General features: G+C 45.3%; 6 protein-coding genes across 6 annotated transcripts; 4 read left to right on the top strand and 2 right to left on the bottom strand.

The window, feature by feature from the left end:
- Window positions 1-532: 532 nt before the first annotated feature.
- On the bottom strand, window positions 533-3332 carry HO133_008391 (uncharacterized protein; the record flags this gene model as incomplete). Its single annotated transcript, XM_037299257.1, has 7 exons — window positions 533-1302; window positions 1474-1692; window positions 1769-1919; window positions 1982-2357; window positions 2448-2496; window positions 2811-3024; window positions 3159-3332. The coding sequence occupies 7 exons, from the start codon at window positions 3330-3332 to the stop codon at window positions 533-535; spliced, it is 1953 nt and encodes a 650-aa protein (XP_037155258.1).
- A 1873-nt stretch (window positions 3333-5205) lies between these two features.
- Window positions 5206-5913, top strand: HO133_008390 (uncharacterized protein; the record flags this gene model as incomplete). The annotated part of the gene is made up of 1 exon (XM_037299256.1): window positions 5206-5913. The coding sequence occupies one exon, from the start codon at window positions 5206-5208 to the stop codon at window positions 5911-5913; it is 708 nt and encodes a 235-aa protein (XP_037155257.1).
- A 3371-nt stretch (window positions 5914-9284) lies between these two features.
- On the top strand, window positions 9285-13083 carry HO133_008389 (uncharacterized protein; the record flags this gene model as incomplete). The annotated part of the gene is made up of 3 exons (XM_037299255.1): window positions 9285-9698; window positions 9751-9931; window positions 9992-13083. 3 exons carry the CDS (start codon window positions 9285-9287, stop codon window positions 13081-13083), a joined length of 3687 nt encoding a protein of 1228 aa, XP_037155256.1.
- Window positions 13084-13765: 682 nt separating this feature from the next.
- On the bottom strand, window positions 13766-14783 carry HO133_008388 (uncharacterized protein; the record flags this gene model as incomplete). The annotated part of the gene is made up of 2 exons (XM_037299254.1): window positions 13766-14527; window positions 14697-14783. 2 exons carry the CDS (start codon window positions 14781-14783, stop codon window positions 13766-13768), a joined length of 849 nt encoding a protein of 282 aa, XP_037155255.1.
- Window positions 14784-16404: 1621 nt separating this feature from the next.
- HO133_008387 (uncharacterized protein) lies at window positions 16405-17616 on the top strand (the record flags this gene model as incomplete). The annotated part of the gene is made up of 2 exons (XM_037299253.1): window positions 16405-17552; window positions 17610-17616. 2 exons carry the CDS (start codon window positions 16405-16407, stop codon window positions 17614-17616), a joined length of 1155 nt encoding a protein of 384 aa, XP_037155254.1.
- Window positions 17617-19430: 1814 nt separating this feature from the next.
- Window positions 19431-21188, top strand: HO133_008386 (uncharacterized protein; the record flags this gene model as incomplete). The annotated part of the gene is made up of 4 exons (XM_037299252.1): window positions 19431-19547; window positions 19609-19699; window positions 19750-21016; window positions 21068-21188. The coding sequence occupies 4 exons, from the start codon at window positions 19431-19433 to the stop codon at window positions 21186-21188; spliced, it is 1596 nt and encodes a 531-aa protein (XP_037155253.1).
- Window positions 21189-26068: the final 4880 nt, after the last annotated feature.

Here is a 26068-nt window from a genome sequence, read left to right as displayed (position 1 = left end):
TGGAGGTTCTCTTGTCCCCTTTGCTTGTAAAATCTTTACGAAACAATTTTGTGCCATGCAAGGTCCGCGTATTGTCAGCGCAGGTCACATCGGAGATGGATTCAGGATTGGGACCATAGCTAGTGTCCAGCATGGCAACCTTCAGCCGAGCTTTGCCAAGGGGTCGTCTTATACTTTGCACAACTCCATGGAGCTCGTTTTCAATTGTGTCCATCCAGTGAGACACCAGTGAGGCTGTCTGATCCGAGTACGGTTTGCTCACCGGTCAGTGTTTGTGCCAGACTCCCGTCGAGGCCAGTGGACTTACGGCATTCTTGGGGAAGAAAGCGAACGAGATGGGTTGTGCGTAGGCCAATATAATGGAATTTGCAGGATCGAATGGGGGAACAGCCTCCCTTTTGGGCGTGGGTGTAGAGCATGTAATATTGAGAAATCTAGGTCGTCGGGCGGGTATTCCAAATCTAAGATGCCTCCTCCCCCTATGTGAACTGTCTTGTGTACATCGACTATGATCGATCGCCGAGGAAATTTTTCAAATATTGTCTGCCATGTAAGCTGTCATCCTACCCACCTCCGCGCATTCTTGAGCAGCCTGCTCCGCGGCATTTGAAGATGTGATCAAAACCCTCGAACGAGTCATATACTCTTCCGTGACACGTCTCAGGTTTTTCAACATATCACAAGAAGAGATAAAAGCGAAAGAATACTCGCAACCTCTCCCAGCACCTAGGACATCGCCATCCGAAAACCCTCCACACGCTGCAAGCCCCACAAAGGAAGAGAGAGACTTGCGGCCATGAATGAGATCTGTCATATGTACGTCCTCGGCTAGGAAACCGGCGTTCATAAAGGCGTACGCCATCTCCTTCGCTCCGTTGACACCCTGTTCGCGCAGTATGGCAACATGTGGCTTTTGTTTGAGGGATAATCTCTGCGAGAACTTGGAAGCGAGAAAGGGGGCAGAATTCAGGAAGCCTTTTCCGTGCAAGGGTTCTGCAGGGTCGAAGGTGATATTATAGGAAAGACCTGGATCGGAGTCATCTTCGATCCTTGCATATTCTGTGTCTGCACAATCCAAATTATTGCGTATGCACTGCATGTGATAAGATATGCTGCTCCAGAATTTCTGTAGCTCTGAACGACGGTTGCGATAAAGAAGCGAGGCTGGGTCGGCGTTGTGGTAAATAGAAAGCTCCTGATCAGATGTGACAGTGCCAATCCTCTCGATCATCTCAGGTGGTGGACCACAATTGGCGAAGCATCGCTTGAAATTTGTCTCATCTCTCTTTCCGACTTGGAAGACTGTGATCATTTTACTTATCAGCTGCTTTCGCTGCAAGCACTTAGAAGAAACATTTCAAAATGACTAGTAGCAGACGACTGACGGGTTCGAGGAGCAGTGGCTCCTTCAATAGGTCTCACTAATGTAGTATCCTCTGAAAGGGGTCATTTCAGATACAATGTAGAACGTACCTGCCGCAAGCTCCTCCGTGAAGAGTGTGGAAATGATGTCCGCTGTCTCATTTCGGCAGAAATTCTCCAAGAGAAGGCTTGCACCGCATCTCCCAGCAAACATCATTTCCACAATAGCTGTGAAAATCCCACCGTCAGATCCCGCACCGTGGTATGCTAGGACTACCCCTGAATCGTGTGCTTCCTCGATAGCATAGAAGGAGTCTTTCAGAAGTTGAACTGGGGAACACGAAAGTGTCAGCGCTTTTGCTTTGGACTACACAGTTGTGAGGTCTCGGAGAAGATGAACCCTTACCGTTTCGTACATCAGGCGTTTCATCTCCGACTTTTCCAAAGGCTTGAGCCAGGGCACTGCCCCCAAGAGCTTTGTGTCCTTCTGCAAGGTCAACGACCAGCAGGACTGTTTCACCAATCCCATTCTCCTCCGGTCTTCTCAGCTGAGGCGTCTATGTGTTGTGATATTCCAGACCACGCTAAAAGCGGATATTACCAGACAAAGAGGGGCTACGACCTCCCTAGCCTCCTGGCTTTGCTGCTCCCGCCAACCCATTTTCATGGATGTCGAGTCTTTCCCCACCGGTATACTTATTCTCAACTGCTTACACAGCGCTACGACGGCCTTGACGGCTTCATAGAGTGCTGCTCCCTCTCCTGGATGGTGGATGGCCGACATCCGGTTTGCGGATAGCGGATAGGCGAGTTTTTGTAGCGAGACGTCTGCAGCAGCCATATTGCACAATGCCTCAGCAACTTCCATCCTCGCGGATGCACCAGGATTGATCAGTGCGAGGGTCGGCTTTTCTCCTATTGCTGTTGCTTTTCTGGTCCTTATCCCCTTTTGCAAACAAGTAGCTGTGACACCAACATCTGCAACAGGAATTTGCCTAAGAAGGTCGGAGCGTTAGCAACCTTTTCCAACAAAATGAAAATCTCTAGTCTTGCAAAATCGTCAACGAAAGCCTGTCCCCACTCACCACGGTCCCACAAGCCGATCCCTCGCAACCTGCCCTCCCACTGCTCGATCTCCAATTGTTATTAAAAACATCTTAAAAGGCAACTGAGGGGAGCCGCATAATTCGCCTTACTATCCCATCTAAGCAATTGTGCTTAAGTTTAGGAAGGTAAGTAGGGCGACGGCTAGAACATATCTTTCCTGCGCCTCATTGCACCAGATCTCCGTAGCAGCTGAACAGATTTCAAAGTCAGCACGGCGTTCCTCAATCGAACGAGGGTCACGATGTAGCGAGAGAAACATAGCGTCTCAAGGGACGCCTTTACTGTTTGTTGACCTCTGGAAAGAACAGGAGAGGGAAGGGAAGCCAAAAAAATTGACCTACTTCTAGATCCTGCGTTGTCGTTATCACGGAGCTCAAAATTTCCTCCGATGCTAGTGTCATGAACGAGTTCGGGAATCGCATTGCTCAAGCCACCCGCACCCACATCATGTATGAACAGGATTGGGTTATCATTTGCCATGGACGCGCAAGCGTTGATAACCTCTTGAGCCCGACGCTGTACTTCGGCGCTGTCTCTTTGAACGGAGGCAAAACTCTATCGTTCGTCAGCAGCGGCATGTCAAGGATTGGGCGTCAAGAAACGTGTTCAGGGAGCAAGCGCTCCCCATGAAGATTAGTGGAGCGAAAATACGGCCTCGAACGAGAAATAGGAGCTGGTAAAAGACATACAAGGTCCGCAGAGCCCTCATTTGACGTTGCAGAAGAGGCGGATCCACCACTAAGCCCAACCAGGATTGAGGGGCCACCGAGCACAACTATCATTGATCCAGATGGTACAATAGCTGGATCCTTGAGAAAAACTGCGGTCGCACAGTGCCCATTCCACCAGCATGGAGCTCCCATGGCTGCTTGTGTCCAGGGGTACGGAGATCTGAAACAGCGAAACCGGATTTTCACCCTGCGGAGAGCTGCCTCTTCCTACGCTTCCTTTATTTACAGAGTAAATCTGCATCAGTGTGCCATTTTCCGAACAATATAGACAGGAGTGACATATCCAGCAAGTTGTGCTTGACACGCATTTGCCATGTCCGAATGAGGTTCTGAGGGCAAAGCTTATCGCTGGCAAGACATACCTCTGATCTCACCTCCAGCTCCAGTCGCAGCGCCTGGCCAAGGACTAATTGCTGTCGGGTGCTAAAGGACCAGTTCAACAATAGCATGCCCTGGGAAAGGAGGTAACGAAGAGTGCGAGGGATGCGTCGGTCGCCAGTGCTGCTGAGAGTTCATGATGATTGCATGTGGCCTGGTAATGAAATTCTTTCTTTTAGGTACACCTACGTTATGCTTATTGAAATTGGGGGCTAGCACGGTTCTAAGGAAATAACGATGATATACCTTGAACTTTTCAATCATAATATATTCTGAGCTGTAGACGATGGTTCATCCTGAAGATTTCCGCGGGTTTTGATACAGAAAGAGGATATTGAAATGAGCCTTGATGTTTACTTACAGTTTCTACCTTTATGACGTTGTAGACGGGCTTATCCACGACGTTGTATTCGCCATTGATGTGTGAGGGCGACAGAAAGGAGCCTTCCGAGGCGCCGCATTGTCACTGTAGGCACTGAACGAGGCATTGAATTGTTTGCTGAGGCAATATACGTATTAGTCTTGGCTCACTTCCATTGGCGGTGTCTGAAGGCCTAGCACGCGACATCCGAGTTTGGAATATTTGCTTACTGCACCAAGATCAAAGTTAGCATAGTCTTCTTGTCAATTCGCTTGATAAGATCCTTGAAGCCCCAGACATGGACAATGTTGGTAGCATTTCTACTCCACGGTGATATTGTCCGAGGTGCAACGTAAAAGTAGCATATGTTGAATGTAGCCCTTTCACCTCGGATGAGGTGCATATACTTAGCATCTACTCACCCCTGCCGAAGTTTTTTTCACCCCTGCCGAGTTGTGAGCCCACGTAAAAGACCTTCCAATTACGAGGATGGCTGGATTGACTCTAGCGACTCTGATCCGCCAGTCAATCCGTCATTGAAAGTTTTCACATCCTCAGGTGTGGGCACCCCCTCGCCTAGGCACTCGTGAAGAGCAACATGATATTTATAGACAGCATGCAATTCAGCAACGTTCAGTTGCCGAGCTAGGCTCTTTCTTTTGCGCTTGTTGAAAGCCTGCCCGCCGCGGAAGATAAGTAGCTGGGTCATATCCTAGCTGAATATCGAGTAGTTGCTTCTTAGTCAAAACCACCCTGAACTAAAACTTTGATGCAGCTGCTCTTTGTTGGTAGGGGTCGGTAAAAGTCGAAAAGTCGCTGCTCATTCGCCAAGGGACTCTGAAGTGGTTACAGTTATTGGGTTCCAATATAAAGATTTACAGCATCAACGATGTGGAAAATGAAAATACTCATACGGCCGAGAAGTTTTGCCTCTTGGCAGTCTGGCACGGGGGTACCCACCAATGAGACCACCTCGTTTTCCCTCAAATGTGATGCCTTTCTGACAGGCTAGCTTCTTACAGCTAGACTGCCAAGTGGCAAAACTTTTCGGCCGCACGAGTATGCTGGGCGGGAAGGAGAGGACCTTAGAAACTCAAATACACACATTCTTAAAATCCTATATATCTTTTTTCTTCAATTGTAATTCATCTGACCACGCCCTTCATCGGCAATAATATTTCATAGAAGATATTATCCATTTCAGAGGTACCATCTCCAATTTCTCCTCTTCGAAGTGTAGGCAGAATTAGCACAGCGGTGCTCACCATGTGCCCATCATCCTCTTTCAACTCCAGCTCAACCTCTCCCATCACCAATGCTGCTACAATTAGTCCTCCCAACATAGTTCCCCCATCCCCCATATGCACAAGCACCTACCATCTCGTCCGACAGAGCCTCCCACCAGCAATCTTCAACCACAGCCTCCGAGTCTACCTCTACACCCAAGCTCTCGCCCAATGCGCGAACTCCCCCTGGGTAGCTCCCGACCGTCTCCCCCTCCTATTCGTGGCGTGTCTCTTCCACGACATGGGATGCGCAACCGAAAACGACGGCCCGCAACGTTTCGAAGTCTGCGGCGCCGATGCCGCCGCGGGGCACCTCCGGAAATTTGAGGTCAACGACACGGATGTCCAGGAAGTGTGGACAGCGATTTCCTTGCACACTTCGCCCGGTATCGCAGAGCGGATTACGCCGCTCGCTCGGTTGGTGAGGCTGGCTGTGCTCATGGATTTCAATGAATTGGAGAAGAGTTCCTGGATTACTGAATCCGAGCTGGAAGTCGATGAGGAGAATTATCGGCGGAGCATCGAGGAGCGATTTCCTCGTCTGAGCGCCGAGAAGGTGCTGGGAGATATTGTGGTGGAGCAGGGTATGAGGCAGTCTACAAAAGCTCCAGCGGCAAGCTGGGCTGGGGTCATGGTTAGAGCAGCGAAGGAGGAGCCGGAGTGGGAGGGAATTAACAAGGCATTTTGAATCGGTGTTGATAAGGGTTTAACCAGACCTGAAACTTTCCCCCTCCCCCTTTCAGGTCTTCTTCGTCCTTGTTCTTCATGCATCAGTTTGGATGTTCCCAGGGATTCAGGTTCCGAGTACGCGGTGTCGTGAGGCTTTGACACGTTAGCCCGGTTAGAAGTAGAGCTGAGTCAAATTCGTGATACAGAGTAAGAAGGTATCCTAGGATGGAAGGGTATCGTAGCGTGAACAACTATCGCAAGGTAAGAGGAAACTGCAGAGTAAATTACTTTAGGTTCTATCTCTTCTTCTAGGTCTTGAATATCCTGATAGCCGAAAATGGTGAGTGGTCAGCATGCGCACTCAGATCATGAAGAAGAGATAGAAAAACCTGTGAAGATTCCAGAGCTGGAAACCACAATTCAAGCACAACACCACAAGATTCAAGGACTCAACACTGCAGTGACACGCCTACGGACGTCATAAAATGTGCACTCAACACATAAGGTTTGGTATCTAAGGCGTACATAGACTAATCGATCCAAGTCCGAGACCTTATCAGATCCGGAAGTCCTAAGAGGTGCATGAAAACATGAAGGAGAAGCTGGTTGAACGGCTCAGAGCAATCGAATACCGCAGAATCTACGTGCTGGGTATGGAACAGAAGTAGAAGATGAACCACATGTGTTTCAATCTAGAACACCGCGACGAGCAGTATCTGACTTCACCGATTGAGTTTGCCTCAAACGGCACAGGCACTTTGAGAGAGTATTTAGCAAAAGTCATGCCTAGAGAGGGTAAAAGCCAAGAATGAAATCGAAGATATCCTACAGTCGCCAGAGAATAGTGCCAATCTCCACGAACTTTTCCAAAGAACCGTAATTTTACTTGCAAGCGCGCAATTGTAGAAGTTGTCCAATTCAGGCGCGGTGCCAGAAAAAAGTGACAGTTTCCACAACTTTTCCCCAAATTTCATTATTTTGCCTGCAAAGGAATTAGTTTTCCCTACATATTTTATCCATTCTATTGACGTTCCTAAAAGGCGGAGTTGATTTGGTTTGATTGATATCCAAAATCATATCCGCGAATGACAAGACAGAGAGCTTTCTCCTATTGTGAATTGAAATTCCTCTATGCATGACTTTTGCTACATTTTGTTACTTTCCGTCTTATGATAGCTACTTGCTGAAGACCCGTTGAGTCCTTTAGTCCTTGACCTTGTGTACTACCAAAACCGACCAGCTAGTCTCGGACCAGGAGGGCAAATGTGTAATCTTATTACCCTTCAATCCCGAGCAGGGTGCAATATTTCTCATGCAATGCCTGGAGGTGGCTTCGAATCCTCATTCAGGCATGCAGCTGACAGCGGTCAAAGCGACTTTGAAGCTTCTAGGCGGAATTCCATTGTTGCTGGCGGTTGTCGCCAATTTCCTGTCTGACTCTATGTGGTCCCCCAGTGTCTATGTTGAGCAGTACGATAGATCTCCCTACCCTTGGTCTGGTGCCATTAAGACAATCCGCCTTGATGGTCTGCTCTGGTATGGAACTCTGAAAAACGTTTTCGACAGTTTTGACTACGCCCTTCAGGACTTGTCAGCAAAGGGTCGCGAGGTTATCAGGATCCTCGCGTTGTTCGATGGCATAGAAGTCGTAGACTCGCTGATATCTTCCAAGCAGAAGGATGATATCCCAGACTTCCTGAGACCCAGGCGAGTCTCCCACTACGTTCATGCGTAGCTTGCAACAACCAAAGTTTGAATCTGCTAATGAGCCAACGATACATATCCTATCCCGCGAGCTTCAAAAGCACGACCTCGTACAGAGAGCGATGTCTTCTGGTGGACGCACTCCCATCGTGACAATCAACACAGCGGTACAGCAAATGATACGGAGGAGACTATGACAAGATTCAAACAGGGGGAGCCTAATGCAGACGGCATATAGACAGGCGTACAAAATTCTGCGTTGTGCGACGCCAAAGGCGTTAAAATATTGGGAGCCGGTGCGAGATTTGGACCAAAGATCACATATTCTCAGATTAGACAAACACATCCAGCACCTCGGAGCGATAGCTGCCAAATAAAACTCTGGCACTGACCATCAGCTTGCCTCCCTTCTCTACGATGGTGGTTTCTTGATTTGGCGCCGGCAGATCAACCTAGAAGAAGGAATTCTATTGTTCAGCCAAGCACTCAAAACCCTCCCCAATCCCAGAGATGCTCAAGACAACTTACTTCGGTCCCATGTTTACCTTACAACAGGACGAACGTTCCATAGCATGGGCCATATCTCCAGGCCAAGTCCGCAAAATATTTGGATTCTACGTGGGTTCTCCGTCGAGAAGCATATGAGTACTTGAGGTCTTACCATCGCAAGACTTCTCACAAGACATTTCTGTTTTGTGCCAGAATCAACGTAGTAGCGGCGCAACTACACGGAGGTGACTTTAAGACAACCCAGAGCCTCCTCGAGAAATATCTCTAGGACTATATTAGTTGGAGCGATGAACAAGAAATGCCCTTCGATGGTGCGAAAGTATGTTATGGCCAGGCTAACTGCCATCTGGCGCGCGGCGACGCAGACTCCACTATACAGTTCGCACAGAAGGGAAGAGCAGCCATAGAGCGGCGCCTATCAAGTGACATAGCTTATTGCCATTCATTTCCGCATGCTTGCTTTCTGTTGCAGCTGGGCAAACGAGATGAGACCCTGACGCTCCATGGGCATATATCAAAAGCACGTAGGAAGTATTATGGAGGGCAAGGCTTACCGGCCTTGCAAAGCCATCGAGCCATTACAGTGTTGAACGACGGCGGTTGAGCTGGTTGAATCACGAGTCATGGTATCGACGCCGCCATGTTCTTCACGGACCGGTGTATATTTGGAACCTTGCTTTCTAAATCCATGCTCAAGACTTGAAATCAAAAATAGGTGCTACACCAAGGGAATTTGGCCCAATCAGAGCCCCTTGAAGATGGTACCTCTGACAAGATTTGAGGTCATGATGTCTCATGTACAATATTGTTGGGCGTGATTAAATCAACTTCATTTTCATGAGACCGATCATCACCATTGTTGTAACAATCTACTCGTGCAGGAGGTCAGCCAAAGTTGGAGAGTGTCGCAGGTAAAGAGACTCTAGGGTCTAAGGTACAGGTAAGGTACATTAAGGTACTTTAAGTTTCCGTGCTAAGCGCAGCTAGCTCACTCGCTAAAGCGGCCACGCCCGTGCGACCGACTCCCGGGTGCCAAGCACTCGCGTGAAAAGTGAAGACGCGTTTTTTCTCGTCACGTTCGCCATGATCCAAAAACTTGACCCCTTTCTTTCTCTCAGCGTTCTGCTCAAAAAACTCCAAGAAACATCTCTGTAGCTTGAGCTGTAACTTGGGAACATGGCGCCCTCGTCCAAATCTTCGAACAGCGCTCGTGGGACCCCTACACCCTCGCTGACCAAATCGAACTCGAGCTCCAAGAACCAGACGTCCATTGCAGGTTTCTTCAAGAAGCATTGCGAAGAGCCGAATGCCAATGGAACGCCAAAGATCAATGGCACCTCATTACCGATCAACAGCTTCGCACGAAAGACTGCAGTCACCGTATCCTCGGGAGGGTCGACCCAGAGCATGACACCTGCTCCAAGCAGCGATCCTGTCGAAGATATCAAAGAAGAGGAAGACGCAAGCGCAATCAATCCCAACAGGCAAAGCGCCTCCAATACTTTGCCCTCGCCAATCACTCCTGCAAGTGCTCTGAACGAAATTGATGGAAACGGGGTCCCTGCTGGCTTCTACAGCCCTTCACGGAAGGTCTGCCTGCCTTTCCCGACGATCTTTTTCCCAGCTGATAGTTGTTTTATAGGCAAAGAAAGCTGTGAATTACGCCGTCGACCCTGATTCTGACGAAGACGAGGACGAGGACGACGACGCGTTCAAGCCTACGCGGAAAGGAAGGGCCTCAAAGCGGAGAAAGACAAGCGTCGAGAGTGACGACGATGTCTTCGTGGGAGATGGTGCGGCAGAGGATGATGTGGTCGAAGAGGGTAAACCTGCCCCAGCCCATTGAAGGGTTGGATCATGATGCTGAAAATTTTGTGGTGCAGATGACTTCGTGGTAGATGACGAATCCGACGAGGTCATGCCTACAAAAAAGAAGCGAAAGAGGTCTTCTCCCGCTCAGTCTACATCTCGGCGCGATGCTGTTTTAGAGTCCATTGGGATGGATGGCGACGAAGAAATGCCTGCGGTTTCTACTGCTCAGCAGTGGTCTTTTGATCCCACAGCCGTCCAGCCATCACAGCTCAGGAATGCTCTAATGCGGAAGGCCACACCAAAGAAACCTGAGCCCAATGCCAACAAGGGAAAAGCCAAGCCAAGCAAAGTCGAACGGCGATACGAATGGCTAGAGCCAGCTAATATCACCGACATCGATAAAAACCGTCCAGATCATCCAGATTACGACCCAAGGACAGTGTACGTACCGAAGTCGGCATGGATGGATTTCACCCCTTTTGAACACCAGTACTGGGAGATCAAGCAAAAACATTGGGACACAATAGTCTTCTTCAAGAAGGGCAAGTTCTACGAGCTCTACGAAAATGATGCCACCATTGGGCATCAACTCTTCGACTTGAAGCTTACTGATCGTGTAAACATGCGCATGGTCGGCGTACCCGAAGCTTCTCTAGACATTTGGGCCAATCAGTTCGTGGTTAAAGGATATAAAATTGCGCGTGTGGACCAGGTCGAATCTGCTTTGGGCAAAGAGATGCGAGAGCGAGACAGCGGACAGTGTGGTAAGGCCACGAAGGTAGACGAGAAGATGAAAAAGATCATCAACCGAGAGCTTGCATGCGTGCTTACAAGCGGCACTCTTGTTGACCCGGGCATGCTTCAAGACGACATGTCCACGTACTGCGTGGCCATAAAGGAGTCGGAGCAAGAGGGACGGCCTGCTTTCGGCATCGCGTTCGTGGATACCGCTACCGCTCAATTCTTCTTGACTGGTTTCGAGGATGATGTCGAGATGACGAAGTTTGAAACGCTCATCGCGCAGATAAGGCCTCGTGAAGTCTTGCTTGAGAAGTCTTGTTCATCCACGAAAGCATTGAGGATCTTAAAAAACAGCACTGGGCCAAACACGTCAATAGTATCCTTGAAGGCTGGTAAAGAGTTCTGGACAGCGGACACCGCATGCAGAGAGATGGATGCTGCTCGATACTTCGTGAATGATGATGGAGACAACATCGAAGCTTGGCCAGAACCTTTGCGGCAGGCCCGAGAGGAACATGAGTCTGTGATGTCTGCGTTCGGTGCATTGGTTCAATATCTACGGACTCTGCAGATTGAGCGTGATCTTGTGACCCTGGGCAACGTATCTTGGTATGATCCCATCAGAAGTGCAGGCACCCTTATCCTGGACGGAAAGACCTTGATCAATCTCGAGATTTTCGCGAATTCGTTTGACGGCAGTTCGGAGGGCACCTTGTTCAGTCTCTTGAATCGATGCATCACTCCATTTGGAAAGCGAACGTTCAAACAATGGGTATGCCACCCTCTCATGGACGCTGTAAAGATCAATGCACGCCTCGATGCTGTTGAGTCTCTCAATGCAGATACTACTCTCCGGGATCAATTTACTTCCCAGCTCTCGAAACTGCCTGATCTTGAACGAACAATATCTCGCATTCACGCCGGTGTATGCAAGGCTCAAGACTTTGTGCGAGTCCTCGATGGTTTCGAGCAGATCGACTACACAATAGGCGTCTTGCGCAATATGGGCTCGGGCGACGGGATCATCGGTCAATTGGTTACGAGCATGCCAGACATGAGAGAACTCCTCAAGTATTGGAACAATGCCTTTGACCACGATAAAGCAAAAGAAGCAGGCCTACTTATTCCCGAGCGCGGCGTCGAGGAGGACTTCGACGCGAGCCAAGACCGCATTCAGAGCTTGCTGGCCGATTTGGAGACTCTACTGAAGAAGACAAGGAAAGAACTGAGATCCAACGATATCGTCTACGCGGACAACGGAAAAGAAATATACCAGCTCGAGGTCCCTGTAAAAGTCAAAGGGATACCGAAAAATTGGGATCAAATGTCCGCAACCCAAAAGGTCAAGCGCTACTACAATCCTGAGCTCCGAGGTCTCGTCCGCAAACTTCAAGAAGCACAAGAAACGCATGGCCAAATCGTCAAAGAGGTATCTGGCCGCTTCTTCAAGAAGTTTGATGAAGACTATGTGACGTGGCTGGCAGCAGTACGAATTGTGGCACAATTGGACTGTTTGATATGTCTGGCTAAAGCATCTTCAGCATTGGGTGAGCCGAGCTGTCGACCTGAGTTTGTTCATGATGAAAGGAGCGTGGTCGATTTTGAAGACCTTCGCCATCCGTGCATGCTTCCCAACGTCACAGACTTCATCCCCAATGATGTCAAGCTCGGTGGTGGAATGCCCAACCTCAACCTGCTGACAGGTGCCAATGCAGCTGGTAAATCCACCGTGCTCAGAATGACCTGCGTTGCCGTTATCATGGCCCAAATCGGCTGCTATGTCCCCGCCATATCTGCTCGCCTTACTCCCGTCGATAGAATCATGTCCCGCCTTGGCGCTCAGGACAATATCTTCGCCGCCCAATCTACCTTCTTCGTTGAGCTTGCAGAAACCAAGAAGATTCTTTCCGAAGCCACCCCTCGCTCTCTCGTCATCCTCGACGAACTTGGCCGCGGCACTTCATCCTACGACGGTGTGGCAGTGGCCCAAGCGGTTCTGCACCATGTCGCCTCCCACATTGGCTGTGTTGGCTTCTTCGCTACCCACTACCATTCTTTAGCCGCTGAATTCGCCACTCACCCCGAAGTTCGCAACTGCCGCATGCGTATACACGTTGACGACGAGAACCGTCGTGTCACCTTCCTTTACAAGCTGGAAGACGGAGTCGCGGAGGGCAGCTTCGGCATGCATTGTGCGAGTATGTGCGGGATTCCCGAAAAGGTGGTCGGGGAGGCGGAGGTAGCGGCCAAGAAGTGGGAGCATACCGCTAAGATCAAGGAGAGTCTAGACGTGGCGAGACAGGGGTGCTGGATCCCGTTGGGGATGCAGAGCGATGTTGCTTGGATGCTCAGGGAAGAGCTGGAAGAGGCTGTCGGGGCGAGAGGAGTGGATGTGTTGAGGGAGGCTATTGAAGGGCTGTAGGACTTCCAGTCCAGAGGGATGACTGCGTCGATGGGGGTCTCACACTTGGCCGGTGTGGCAGGGTTGGCTTGGGCTTTGAATCAACGTTATGGACAGTCTAGACGGTTCGCTTCTTTTTGGCGCATTCTCACTCGGCGTCGTCGGCTTAAAAGCATGCGTTGTCTTCACACAATATCCCATCAGCAGATAGCGTTCCTGTCATAGCAAGCATGTAATAGTAGCGAGATGCTTCGAAGCTTATGAGTCTGGCATTGATGTAGCTAAAGCCTTAGATGAGCTATCAATGATGATCAATGATCCATGTAGCCACCTTCCAGTCCTTTCCTGACCTGACGACCTTTCATCTCGAGATCCAAACGATCACCACTTCCAATGCAAATCTGATGCCCTTTCCACCTGAAACGTATGACCAAGGACGAGTATCCACCCACGAGCGCTGAGAGAAAGGGAAATTGATGCCCAGATCCACCAAGAGCGTATCCATTGAGTCGATCTTTGAGAGGAAGGCGAGATCGAGGTAGCTGGTTGCCGGATACTTTGGTGGGGATTGGGACACTGTGTTGGGCTGTTAGTAGTGTGTACAGATGTGATAGTAAATGCGGCGGAAGCCACGCTGAATACAGATCTATAAAGAGGGAGAGGACATAGTTGGATAAAGCAAGGACGCAAGGGTATCTTCACCTCAAGCAGCCTGGCCCTCAGTGGTGTAGATGTTGAACAGCTCATCTTCGGCCATCTTCTGCTCCTCCGCATCAAAGCAACGGTCGTCACCCTCCTGCTCCTCCTCCTTGACGTTGGCGTCGCCGCCGAAGATGGAGCCCTCCCCGTTGGTCTGAGCGACGGTTTCAACCCCGTGAAGCTGGGCGTTGGCAGCGTCATTGTTGTCGTCGGCGGCGGCCCCATCGGCACTGGTAGTGACTTTTGCGTTGGCATTTTTCTTGGCTCGCTTAGTGGGAGTGGCGTTGGGATCTTTGGGCTTGCTTGGGCCGCGCTTGCGTTTGGGGGTGGGGGTGGGGGTGGGAGTGGTGATTCCGGTGGCAGCGGTGTCGTTGGTAGCATCCTCATTGGTGGTGGCCTTGGTGGGAGTGTCACCGTTGGCGTCAGTCTTGGAAGGGCCAGTACGCTTCTTTGCACGACCTTTCTTGGGAGACTCGGCGCCGGGAGTCACTTCAGTATCGGCGTCACCTCCTTCAGCATCGGCAAGTTCGGTCTTGATGGCCTTGCCGCGCTTCTTAGGAGCAGCTTTGCTAGGGGTAGCTTCATCGTCATCGTCGGCGTCTCCGTTGGCAGCAGCTTTGCCCTTGGCTTTCTTCGGAGTGGGAGCGGCGGCGGCATTGCTGACGCTTGCGCCAGCCATGAGCTTCTTCTTAAGGGTAAGGAAGCAGGCATTGGCTGATGCGGCGGTTTTGTACCCGGCGAGCTGGGCCAACTTGGCATAGTCGATCTGCGTTGAGTGTTAACGGAAAGGCTGCTTCCAAACGAATTCGATGACAGAAGTGAGGTGCAGTAGGAAAGCTTGAAATTTTAAGCCGTAGAATGTGCAGAACGGATGACGTGGAAACAGTCAAGGCCAGGAAATTGTTTTGATGTTAGGAAACGCTATCCGAGCTCACCTGCAGTGCACAGTCATCCTTCAATGACTGAAAGGCGATTGCGAGCAAGTTCACATCACGAGCAGTGAGCTGAGGGGCTGAAGACATGTTGTCTTGGGTTGATGTTTGGTACGGATGTTGGATGTAAGAGGAAGATGGAGCGAAGTAGATTGAAAGATGGTTACGATGTTGAGTGGAAGATAATGTTGAGTTGGACGAGAGTGTGATGAAGGATGTGAAGCTCGTAGATCTTGGAAAACACTAGCGTGCTTTTTAGGTGAATTGAGCCTCAGTTGGCCAAAATTGCGAAAGTGAACGGAAGATGCCCTCAGAAGTTCGACATTTGTGGTTTCACTTGCAAGCTGCCAGATGAATTTACCACGGCAAGAAGTACCTTCAGCGCCTCGTTAGAATATTACCCTCTTGGCTGGTCCTGAATACCGGCTCTGTCCCCGGTAAATGAGTTAGAGGCTTCTTTTGAATCTTTGATGTGAATGAAGACGGGAAAAATGAACACCCAAGACTCGACTTTCTTTGGGCATACACCGGATGTGCTGACTATTTTCGGATATGCGCTTCTTCAATGGACTTTTCTCGAGTATCCCGTATCTGTCCTAGAGCTTTTTGCCACACCGCAGTCTCAACCGTCTTCCTTCGTTCACTGCCAACAAAGAACAGGTTCCGCTCCTTGGGCGCCCACCATGGCCTCTTCTTGATTGAAGAGAAATGTGGTACTCGAATCAAATTCTCAATGCCAAAACGAGCTTTGGTAGGACGCAACTCTGAAATTTGCATCCTGGAAATGCGGAGACTTCCATACGACTTGATGGTGGTCAAGTCAACTTCCGTTTTTGACGGTATATTCCGTGCCCACTTCAAGAGCTGCTCTGTTGACCGCCGAGCGAATATTGGTAGCTTGATGTGGACAAAAGCCACAAATGGAGCAGCATAATATGTCACATAGAGCAAAGGCACGGCTCCAGCAGCAGCAACTGAGAGCCCGCATTAGGCTTCCATCAGGCCCTGAAAGGATTGTACTGACCTGCAGGTGCAACCCAAGCGGGCTGTTTCGGGTCGTGATAGAATGTAGGTGCAACAAGCAGAACACTTGCAGTGAAGAGGAAAATTGTGGTAACTTTGAGAAACCCCACGAATACAATGCGAGGAGTCCCAGCATGATAGATCAAGAGCCGCTCTGGAATATCTATAGAACCCAGTCAATCATCTTCATCTGGATAGAATTACTCCGTATCTTACCTGCTTTCGAGGGAGTTTGATACGTGGATGCGAACGATCTACAGAGTCTTGATAGAGAACGCGGCAAAGGACGGTACCAAATATCTTGCTTTCCGCGGAGATGGCACCGCGAAGAGCGCAACAAGGCCCTGAGAAATGGAGCCATCGCTGCATGTGCGTACTTCAAAAGTATGTTTGCGGAGATGCACTGCAATCTGAAGACCATTTCGAGCGCGTTAGAGCGCTAACAGCGGCTCTTTAGGCGAGCCAGGGATCGACAGGAAGGGTCCTCGGGAGACAATGCATTGCAGCATTAGCACCTCGAGGAGCCTTGATACGAAACACTGTCTGGCTTACTTTAGTGCATAGCAAGGCGTGAAGAGAGTCATCTGATCTCTTTCCATATCCACTCGTTCCTAATACCATGGTTTGCCGGATGGAAGTGTTCTCGGGTTGGTGAAATGAGGCCACCCTTTAAATCTCATACAACACGATGAAGGCTAGACTGTCGTTCCTTCTCTACGCACTAAGGACTCTCATACTCGTCAGCCTTTCGGCAGCATACACTCCACTGCCTGATGAAGCTCTGAAGGGAATCCCTCGCCCTGGCGACGATTTCAACATCAGAAATGGCAAGCTGCTTTCCCAAATCCTCCAACCTAGAGTACCTGGCGGCCCAGGCTCTGCCGCCGTGCTCAACCATTTTGCAGAATTTTTTGGAAGCGAACTTCCAGAATGGACTATCACATACCAGAACTCCTCCTCCACGATCGCTGTGCTGGGAAACAAAGAGATGCCATTTGTCAACATGATTGCGACCAGAGATCCTCCCTGGTCGAACCCCGGAGAAGTTGGCTATCTGACACTGGTCGCTCACTACGACAGCTTAATGAAACCTGAAGGCTTCATTGGCGCCATTGATAGCGCTGCTCCCTGTGCCATGCTCATGCACACAGCTAAGAGTCTGGAGGATGCCCTCACGAAGAAATGGGCTGGGATGGTAGAAGCTGGAGACCATGATTTCGAGGACCACAAAGGCCTGCAAATAATACTGCTGGATGGCGAGGAGGCTTTCGATACCTGGTCTGACACCGACTCGATCTATGGAGCAAAATCACTGGCTGCGGAAATGGAATCAACTTATCATCCGGCACTTTCGACCTACCACAACGCACTATCGACCATCCACCTGTTTGTGTTACTCGATCTGCTGGGTTCGAGGAATCCCAAAGTCCCAAGTTACTTCAAGGTCACGCACTGGGCATATAAGAAGATGGCGGATCTGGAAAAGCGCCTTCGCAACCACTCCCTCTTCGAGTCATCCGGGTCCTCATGGTTCTACGATGTAGATAAAAGCAATGATCGATGGATGGGTGGAATGATTGGAGATGACCATGTACCCTTCATGGCCAGAGGGGTGGACGTATTGCATCTGATACCATCACCGTTCCCTCCAGTATGGCACAAAATGAGCGACGATGGCGAGCATCTGGATATGGATACCACGGAGGATTGGGCTGTGCTGGTGACAGCCTTCGCTGCGGAATGGATGGATTTAGGGAATTACATGGGCGTAAAGTCGGACCATAAGAGAGCGTCGCGCGATGATCAGGTGGAAAGAATCATCAGCAAAACAGAATTGTGAGTGCGTTACAACCGCCTCTCATATCGTATCGTCAAGCTCATTCTGTTACGAAGAACCTGAAGCCCATACGAAGCATTATGCGGTCCTACTATCTGCGCAGCAAGTAGCCGGGTTGTCCACCAGCAATCTTGCCAAACCGGCTACAATCACACATGGCCGAGGCTGTCGTAGAGTCCAATACGCCGGAGTCGACGAAGGGAAGATGCTATTGCTGTGGCGTAGGAAGCATCTCCATTGGGGTAGAGTACATACAATTGGCCGCGGGATTGGTCGGTACCAAAGCTGAATCGAAAATAAAGACCATTCGACTCTCTGGTTCGATGGGGCGCATGGAGAACGACTTGACCCATACGGACCTGCATCTCATCCCTCGAGTTTGGGAATCATAGCTGGTAGCTGCTCATACGCGGGCAGAAGCGGAGTATCCACGGAACGAGATATTCCAGTCGAAGCAGAAATCGAACGCAAGCACATTGCCTTGAGATCGGCTTTAGACTATGTCTCAGTGAGCCTGCGATCAGCGCTGTGGCACTTGAGAAGACGGACACAGGATGACCGATCTAGAGCTGGCCTGGCAAGTACAGTGCAACGCAATATGAATATAATATGAATTGAGCGAGTATTCTACTCGAGCCAATCATCATCGCGGGAAGAGCGTTGACATAGGGTTATCTCACTGTCTAATATACCAGGAGCTGATTCAGCGTCCGGAGCTCTATCTGTATTCCATACTTGCGTAAAGATTCTACGAGGCCGCCTCTACCTCATTCTACACAACTACATTGACTACATTGAAATACCCTATGGGCCCCGTTCAGGTCTCGCACCCTCCTCCGCCTTGTATACTGAGTGTCCGCAGCCGATCTAACTAACTGCTCGCCCAACGCTTTATTTGTTTTTGGTCCAAAAAAATGTGATGTTTCCGACTTGAGAAGGCCACCAAGACGCGCCTTTTTTTTGCCATGACCCCTTGATAGAGGAATACTATCAAACATCGGGACCAATAATCACAGGGTTGACCATGCTGCTTCAACTTTACACGATTGCGCCTTTATGGCATGCAGGTGGCAGGGCAATGTGGACAGCCGGCATCCTCCTTCTCCTACATGGTTATCCTCTCAGAAAATTGCTGATTGGACCCTATCTTCATGTCTTACAAACTCGCCCTGCGCTATCAATATCTCTTCTACTCGGTTTCTCTCTTCTCTCAAGCCATTCTTCGCCTTTGACACGTTTTCTCAGATACTTACTGAGTGATAACGGGTGAGTTGAAATGTTGACGGAAAATGTGCTGCTGACAGCGCTGTCAGATCCCTCGCTATGCCTACATTCTTCCCCAACATCTTTCTTTGCAAATGACCCGGTCAAAGACCACAACTTTGTCACTTGTGTGATATCCAATGGGGTGGACGTGGGATTAGAGCTTACTTCTTTTGGAACAAAGTCTCTCAGTTGGTCTTGCGAATTGTGTTCAATGAAGACCAATGTATTTTAGTTAGAAATATCTGATCAATACGTTGCGTGACCAAAGCCGGCTCATTCATCAAAACCACTATTTACATGTTGAAGAAAACAGGCGACATACACGCCATGAAAATTGCATTTGCAACGCCTTCCACAAATCATGGAGAGAATCTGTTGGATAGCACACTTAGACTTAGCTGCGCGCGGTTGAGATGGAATTGTTAATAGGTACTTGAGTTTGCATGCTTGAGAAAAAAGGGTGACGGAGATGATCTGCCGAATTTCCCCGCACCCAACTCCGCGCGGTCGAGATGTCTTTATCCGGAGAGCCATGACGCATTGTTGACCTCAATTATTCGGCTTGGTCAAGATTCATATAATCCCATCGCCTGCTCTTCCCCTCCTTCATCATGAAGGCATTCCGATTGGCAACCGGAACCACATTCAAATCCAATTATCAAGCCTCTTCCCTACCAAGAATACTCGCCAGAACATACGCCATGGCCCCAAACCAGAGCATACCACCCGTTCGTCCTGCCTTGACGCTATCCCGAAAGCCTTTTTGTATTTGCTGATGTGCCCTGCCAGCTGAACGACCCATCTCTCTTCAAGCAAAATGTAGCCTACGTCAATGGAGAATGGATCAAAGCCAAGTCTGGGAAGACCTTCGAGGTCCATGGTGAGGCTTCTTCACCGGTGCTCGGATCAATCACTGATCTGGCCAACCAGACCCATCGACTGGCAAACTGATAGGAACATGCCCTGAATTCGAGAAGTCCGATGCCGATAGTGCCATCGCGCACGCCGCTGCCGCTTTCCCTTCCTTTCGCCAGACAACAGCCCGCCAACGGGCACGCATGCTACACAAATGGTACCAATTGGTGATGGACAACCAGGAAGACTTGGCAAAACTCATAACGTGGGAGAATGGCAAGCCAATGACCGATGCTAAGGGCGAGGTGGCATACGCAGCGAGCTTTTTTGAGTGGTTCAGCGAAGAAGCCCCGAGGGCAGACGGCGACACAATACCAGCCAGTATACCCGGCAACAGGGTCTTCACGATGAAAGAGCCGGTCGGCGTGTGCGGTCTCATAACGCCATGGAACTTTCCAGCAGCTATGATAACCCGAAAGATTGGTCCTGCTCTGGCAGCGGGCTGCACTGTCGTTGCGAAATCACCGGGTGAAACACCCTTCACATCTCTTGCTCTCGCTGAACTGGCAGAGCGCGCCGGCATCCCCAAAGGTGTCATCAATGTCATCAGCGCCATGGAAAATACAGTCGATATTGGGAACGCCTTGACCTCGAGCCCCACCGTTCGCAAAGTTTCCTTTACCGGCTCTACTAATGTCGGCAAGCTACTCATGAAGCAGTCCGCCGATACTCTCAAGAAGCTGTCTTTCGAGCTCGGCGGTAATGCTCCCTTTATTGTCTTCGATGACGCAGACCTCGAAATCGCTGTCAATGGCGCTATTGCTTCCAAGTTTCGCAGCTCGGGGCAGACTTGCGTCTGCGCGAACAGGATCTACATACAGAAAGGCATCTACGACAAATTTGCCTCTGCTTTTACTGAGAAGGTCAAAGGCTTCAAGGTTGGCGGTGGTTACGACGAGGGCGTCACCCATGGCCCCTTGATCCACGACCGCGCTGTTAGCAAAGTTGAGGCTCATGTGAGAGACGCTGAGAAGAAGGGCGGTAAGGTTACTGTTGGTGGCCAGAAGATGCCCAAGCTCGGGTCAAACTTTTTCGAGCCGACGGTCATTACGGGTATGAACATGGATATGCAGCTGGCTTCTGAAGAAACTTTTGGGCCTGTGGCTGGTCTATTTCCGTTTGAGACGGAAAAAGAAGTCGTGGATATGGCGAACATGGCCGAAGTTGGCTTGGCAGGATACTTTTTCAGCAACGATTTGCGTAGAGTTTATCGGGTTGCTGAGGCTCTGGAGGTGGGGATGGTGGGTGTCAATACGGGGTTGATCAGCGATCCCGCTGCTCCGTAAGTCTCTCACTTCCTTTGAGAGAGAGAATGTCAGCTAATAGTGCGCAGATTTGGTGGTGTGAAGCTGAGCGGGTTCGGACGGGAAGGCAGCAAGTACGGTATCTCCGAGTACCAGATCACCAAGATGGTGACGCTGGGTGGTATGGGACAGCCACTGCAAGGATCTTGAGGACGTCGTCCCGGTCCTACGATAAGAGGAAAATACTTTGTACATATTTAGAGGGTAGTAAAAGCAAAATGTACATATTGGTCAAGCAACTCATGAGCCTAACCAGACATATTCCTAGTCAGGATATCACGACCATGAGCTTCTCGCACCTCTTCAAAATAACGAGAGACGACTTTGCCTTGATGTTCAGGCGTGCTACAAGAGGGATTCGTCACTTGGATCTTAAATAAGGATGTGATACACGTACTAGTACACCCCCTTTTGATACATGTACACCCCCCCCAGATCCGGATAGCTTCCGCGCGGCCGCTAGCCGTATAAGATATAAACCCCACATATAGCCGATATAGGGCCGAAAGCCTTCTTTATAATTTGATATGTTTTTACCTTCTATACTTATTATTATTAATTAAATAGCTATAACTCTACTATCACCGTCGAAAGACCTATCAAATATTACCCGCGAAAGCCTTATACGTAAGATTTAGAAGTTTACCTATTTAGAAGATTACGTCGTTATTATATATCGTTTTAAAGAAAATAAGAAGAGTATTATAAGTAAGGTGTAATTACGCTATACTCGAGAAGATAAGATAAAAACGACTACTAATTAGAAGAGAATTCACGAATTCTCTTATTTAAATAAATATTCGTTTAAGACTATAATTAAGCGTTATTCTAATAGCGATTAATATCTTAAGATATATAACGCGTTATATAATTATTTAGCTACTTTATAAATAGCGTATATCGCTCTTCGCTAAATTACTCTTATTAAGAAGATAGAGAAAGCTATTATTAAGCGTACGAAGAGTTATATAACTCTAGGCGAGATTATTTTAAATCTATATTATAGAGATAACGAAGAGAATTCTATTTTTAAAATACGAGATATCTATAATATAAAGACTATAATTCGTTAACGAGAACTAGAACTACTTATATCGATATAAGTATTAATAAAATAACTATATTTCGATAATTACTATATTAAATTTCTAAAGAATTTTAAGAATTAGATTATATAGTTACGAGCGTATTCTTAATACACCTCTTAGTTCTATAGCTAGCGGGCCTTGGCGGAGGTATCCTCTATTATATTATACCTTCTTTCTATCTATATAGTTCGATATCTTAGTTATCTTATTAAATATATCTATATTAATATTATATCTATACTAATTCTAATACTATAACTAAGATTAACTTACTTATTTTATTTATATTAGTAAATGAATTTAAAGAAACGCGCTAATAGAGGCTTTAATAAGAAATTAAGTTAAATTATCGTATTTCTAGATAAGCCTATTAGATAGATAAATCGATTTTAAAGAGCCTAAATAAGATAGCGAAACGGTCTCGATAAATAGTAGTCGAGGGATAAAGAAGATATTAGATTATTCATATGGCTAGCGAATCGAAAGAAATAGCTAATATTATCTTATATTTCTATATTTAAAATATATATTAATAGTATCACTTATAACTTTATATATTATAACGTCTAAGGTTTTAACGAGGCCTCAATTAAATAAGAAATAGTCGAGTTATAGTTAATTGAAGATACTATTCTCTAAAACTTTCTCGTATATAACTTCTCTATAAGATAAAGGACTCTCTAAGCGAAGTAAGTGCACTCGAAAAAGTACTATTTAAAGTATTTATAGTCTTCTTAACGCCTTAAATAGTTAAGAAATAAGTATATTAAACCCTCGCAAAGAAATAACCTTATCTTAGACTTTATAGTAAAATTTTTTATTCTTAATATCAAATAATTTTAACACGCCTTAAAGAGGCTTTATTATTCTCTAATATATCTAATATCTCTAATACCTATTCTTTCGAAGTATTTAACTTCTCTCTACTTTATTTTAAATCTTTCTTTCTTCTTTCTTATAGCGAAGTTTAATATCGAAAGAATAAATTAAATTAAGACTCTACTAGAGTAAATTAAATTTTGATAAGTATTAATTTTATTAGATAATATCTCTAATGAGATAAACTTAATAGATATATCTTAAGATATCGCTAATAGTATATAACTATAATATTAAACTAAATATTAATCCGACGAATTTATAATTATATTAAATGAAATTTATTAGAAGCGAGACGATTTTCGAGAGATTATTATTCGATATTACATCGTCGTAATAGAAAAGAATCTAATTATAAACGATTTATATTAGGTTTATAAAATAATTAAAAAAATAAATTAACTAGTTTAAGACTTTTAGAAGAATATAACTTTTTTATAGCGAAAAGTTAATGGTCTTGAAATATAGTTAATAAAAGACTTATAGCTATTATTAATCGAGGAGAAACGTATATTTAGATATTTAAAAGAGAAATTAGTTAAGATCTTAGATTTACCTCTATTTATCGACGGTAACGACTTTATCTAAAACGATTAATTCTCTAAAATAGAATAGAAATTTAAGGTTAATAGCGATTATTATCTTATTAAGAACTTTAAGATAGCTTATGTAATTTTACGACTCGGCGATAAAACTATATAATATACGATATATAGAAGACTTCGAAACTCTATTAACTCATATTAGTTTTTTACTAAGATTATAGATAAGTTAGTCAATATCTATAAGAATTTAAATCGACGTAGTAATGTATTACGTAATATATATACTCTATAATAAGAAATTTAACTCTTTATCGACTTCTATTTAGACTTTATTCAACTAGATATTATTCTTAGCTATAATAAAATTCTTATACTAAAGAACTATCTTTTTAAGAAACTAAAAAAGAAACTAAAGAAGGTATAGTAGATTATAAAAGGTTTTACTATCTTAAAGGCTGTAAAAGAATATCTTCGAAAGCTAGATAACTTATAACGTGCTAATTATAAGAATTTTAAGTTTATAAAGATTACTATCAAGTTAATTACAATACGAATATCGATAATAATACCCGCGGCTAATATACGTCTTATACTTATTACCGAGTTTAATTTAAGTATAATTATTACGCCTCTAAATATTATAATTAATTTAAAATTAAGAGAATTAATATACTATAACTGCGGTAAGAAAGATTACTATTAAAAGAATTATATAATAACTATCTAAATCGAGATTAATAAAAAGACCTTCGAGAAAGTATGACTCTACGCGATAGAAATAAATAAAGAATTTGAAATTAATAACGTCGATATCACGGGTAATGACGATTCTTCTTCGAATTTAGAAAACGAATAATCTCTTTTAAAGTTACGATAAGAGGTACTTATAAAGTATATCTAGTAGATACTCTTAATAACGTCTTAGTACGTCGTTCTTTCCGTATATAAATTACGCTTTTCTTATAAGAAAGAATTTATCTACTTAAGAACTCTCTTATAGATAGTAAATATATCGATACTTATATAGTTATAAATAAGTCCTTAATTTCAGCGATATATAAAGTCTTATATCTGAAATTACTTCTACTATTATAATTTAAATCACTAAGAGATTATAATAACTAGATCGTAAAATAATTAATTATATATTACTTACTTTTAATAATAATAGTAGAAAATCATCGAGAAGAAATATACTTAATGCTAATTATATTATTAAAATATAATATAATAGTCGAGAAATCTTAAATAAATAAATACGGGGTAATTCTTGATATATTATGAGATAAGATACTCTTTCTATTTAATCGATATAATTATAATAATAATTAGATATTAATAATAGACGAACTCCCCTTTCTATTAACTCCGGAGCTTCGGCCATCTATATTACCTACTTCCTTATCTATTATATTAAAATAATAAAGCCTTTCTCTACTCACTTATAATAGCGAGATTAACTTAAATATCTTTTTATTAAATAAGAATAAGAATAGTAAGAAGTCTAAGTTTATTAATATTGCTGAGATTAATATAGCGGTTTACTACTAGCTAACTCGTAAAAAAGATAATAAATTATTTATATTAATAGTGAATAAGATTTATAATAACTCGCCAATACTATATATATCTTTTATTACTCGAATATCTCGCGGTTCCTATATATCGATTAATAAATCCTATCTCTATAACTTAGAAAAGAAATATAAAAGGTGTTATAATTCTAATTACCCTATTTAGATTAATAGTATTAACGAGATTAGTTCTAAAAAGGTAAAATATAAGCTATCTACGGAGTATTACGACTATCTCGATATTTTCGATAGAACTAAAGCGAATATACTTTCCTTATATCGTTCTTATAATCATAAGCTGAAATTTAATAATAGCTTTAATAAAATGAAATTTTCGAAAAGTAGAATCTATCTAATATTAAGATATAAATTAAAATAGATAAAGAAGTATCTAGATGAATATTTAAAGAAGGAATTTATAATATTAAGCTATATATTATTCGCTTTACTTATTCTATTCGCGGAAAAGTTAAATAGAGAATTATATTTTTATATAGACTATCGAAAGCTAAACGCTATTACTAAAAGAAATTAATACTTAATTTTATTAATAGATAAGGTTTTAGTAAGAATCTAGAGATATAAATATCTTACTCGATTAAATATTATAGCCGCGTTTAATAAACTACGTATACACCCCGATAATAAGAATTTTATTATTTTTATTACCTCCCTTAGAGTATATAAGTATCGAATCCTCTTCTTCGATCTAATTAATAACTTAGTTATATATTAATAATATATAAATAATATTCTATTTAAGTATTTAAACGATTTCTATTAGATTTATCTTAATAATATACTTATCTATAATAAGATAAAAAAGAAATACGTCTAATATATTAGATAAATCCTTTAGAAATTAAGGGACGCTAGTTTTTAGATAAATATTCTTAAGTGTAAATTTCACATTTAGAAAATTAAATTTTTAGGTCTACTAATAT

The sequence above is a fragment of the Letharia lupina genome (assembly GCF_014066315.1).
Source record: "Letharia lupina isolate WasteWater1 chromosome Unknown contig_5, whole genome shotgun sequence".
In the NCBI taxonomy this organism is placed as follows: domain Eukaryota; kingdom Fungi; phylum Ascomycota; class Lecanoromycetes; order Lecanorales; family Parmeliaceae; genus Letharia; species Letharia lupina.
This window is presented reverse-complemented; position numbering and strand designations above follow the sequence as displayed.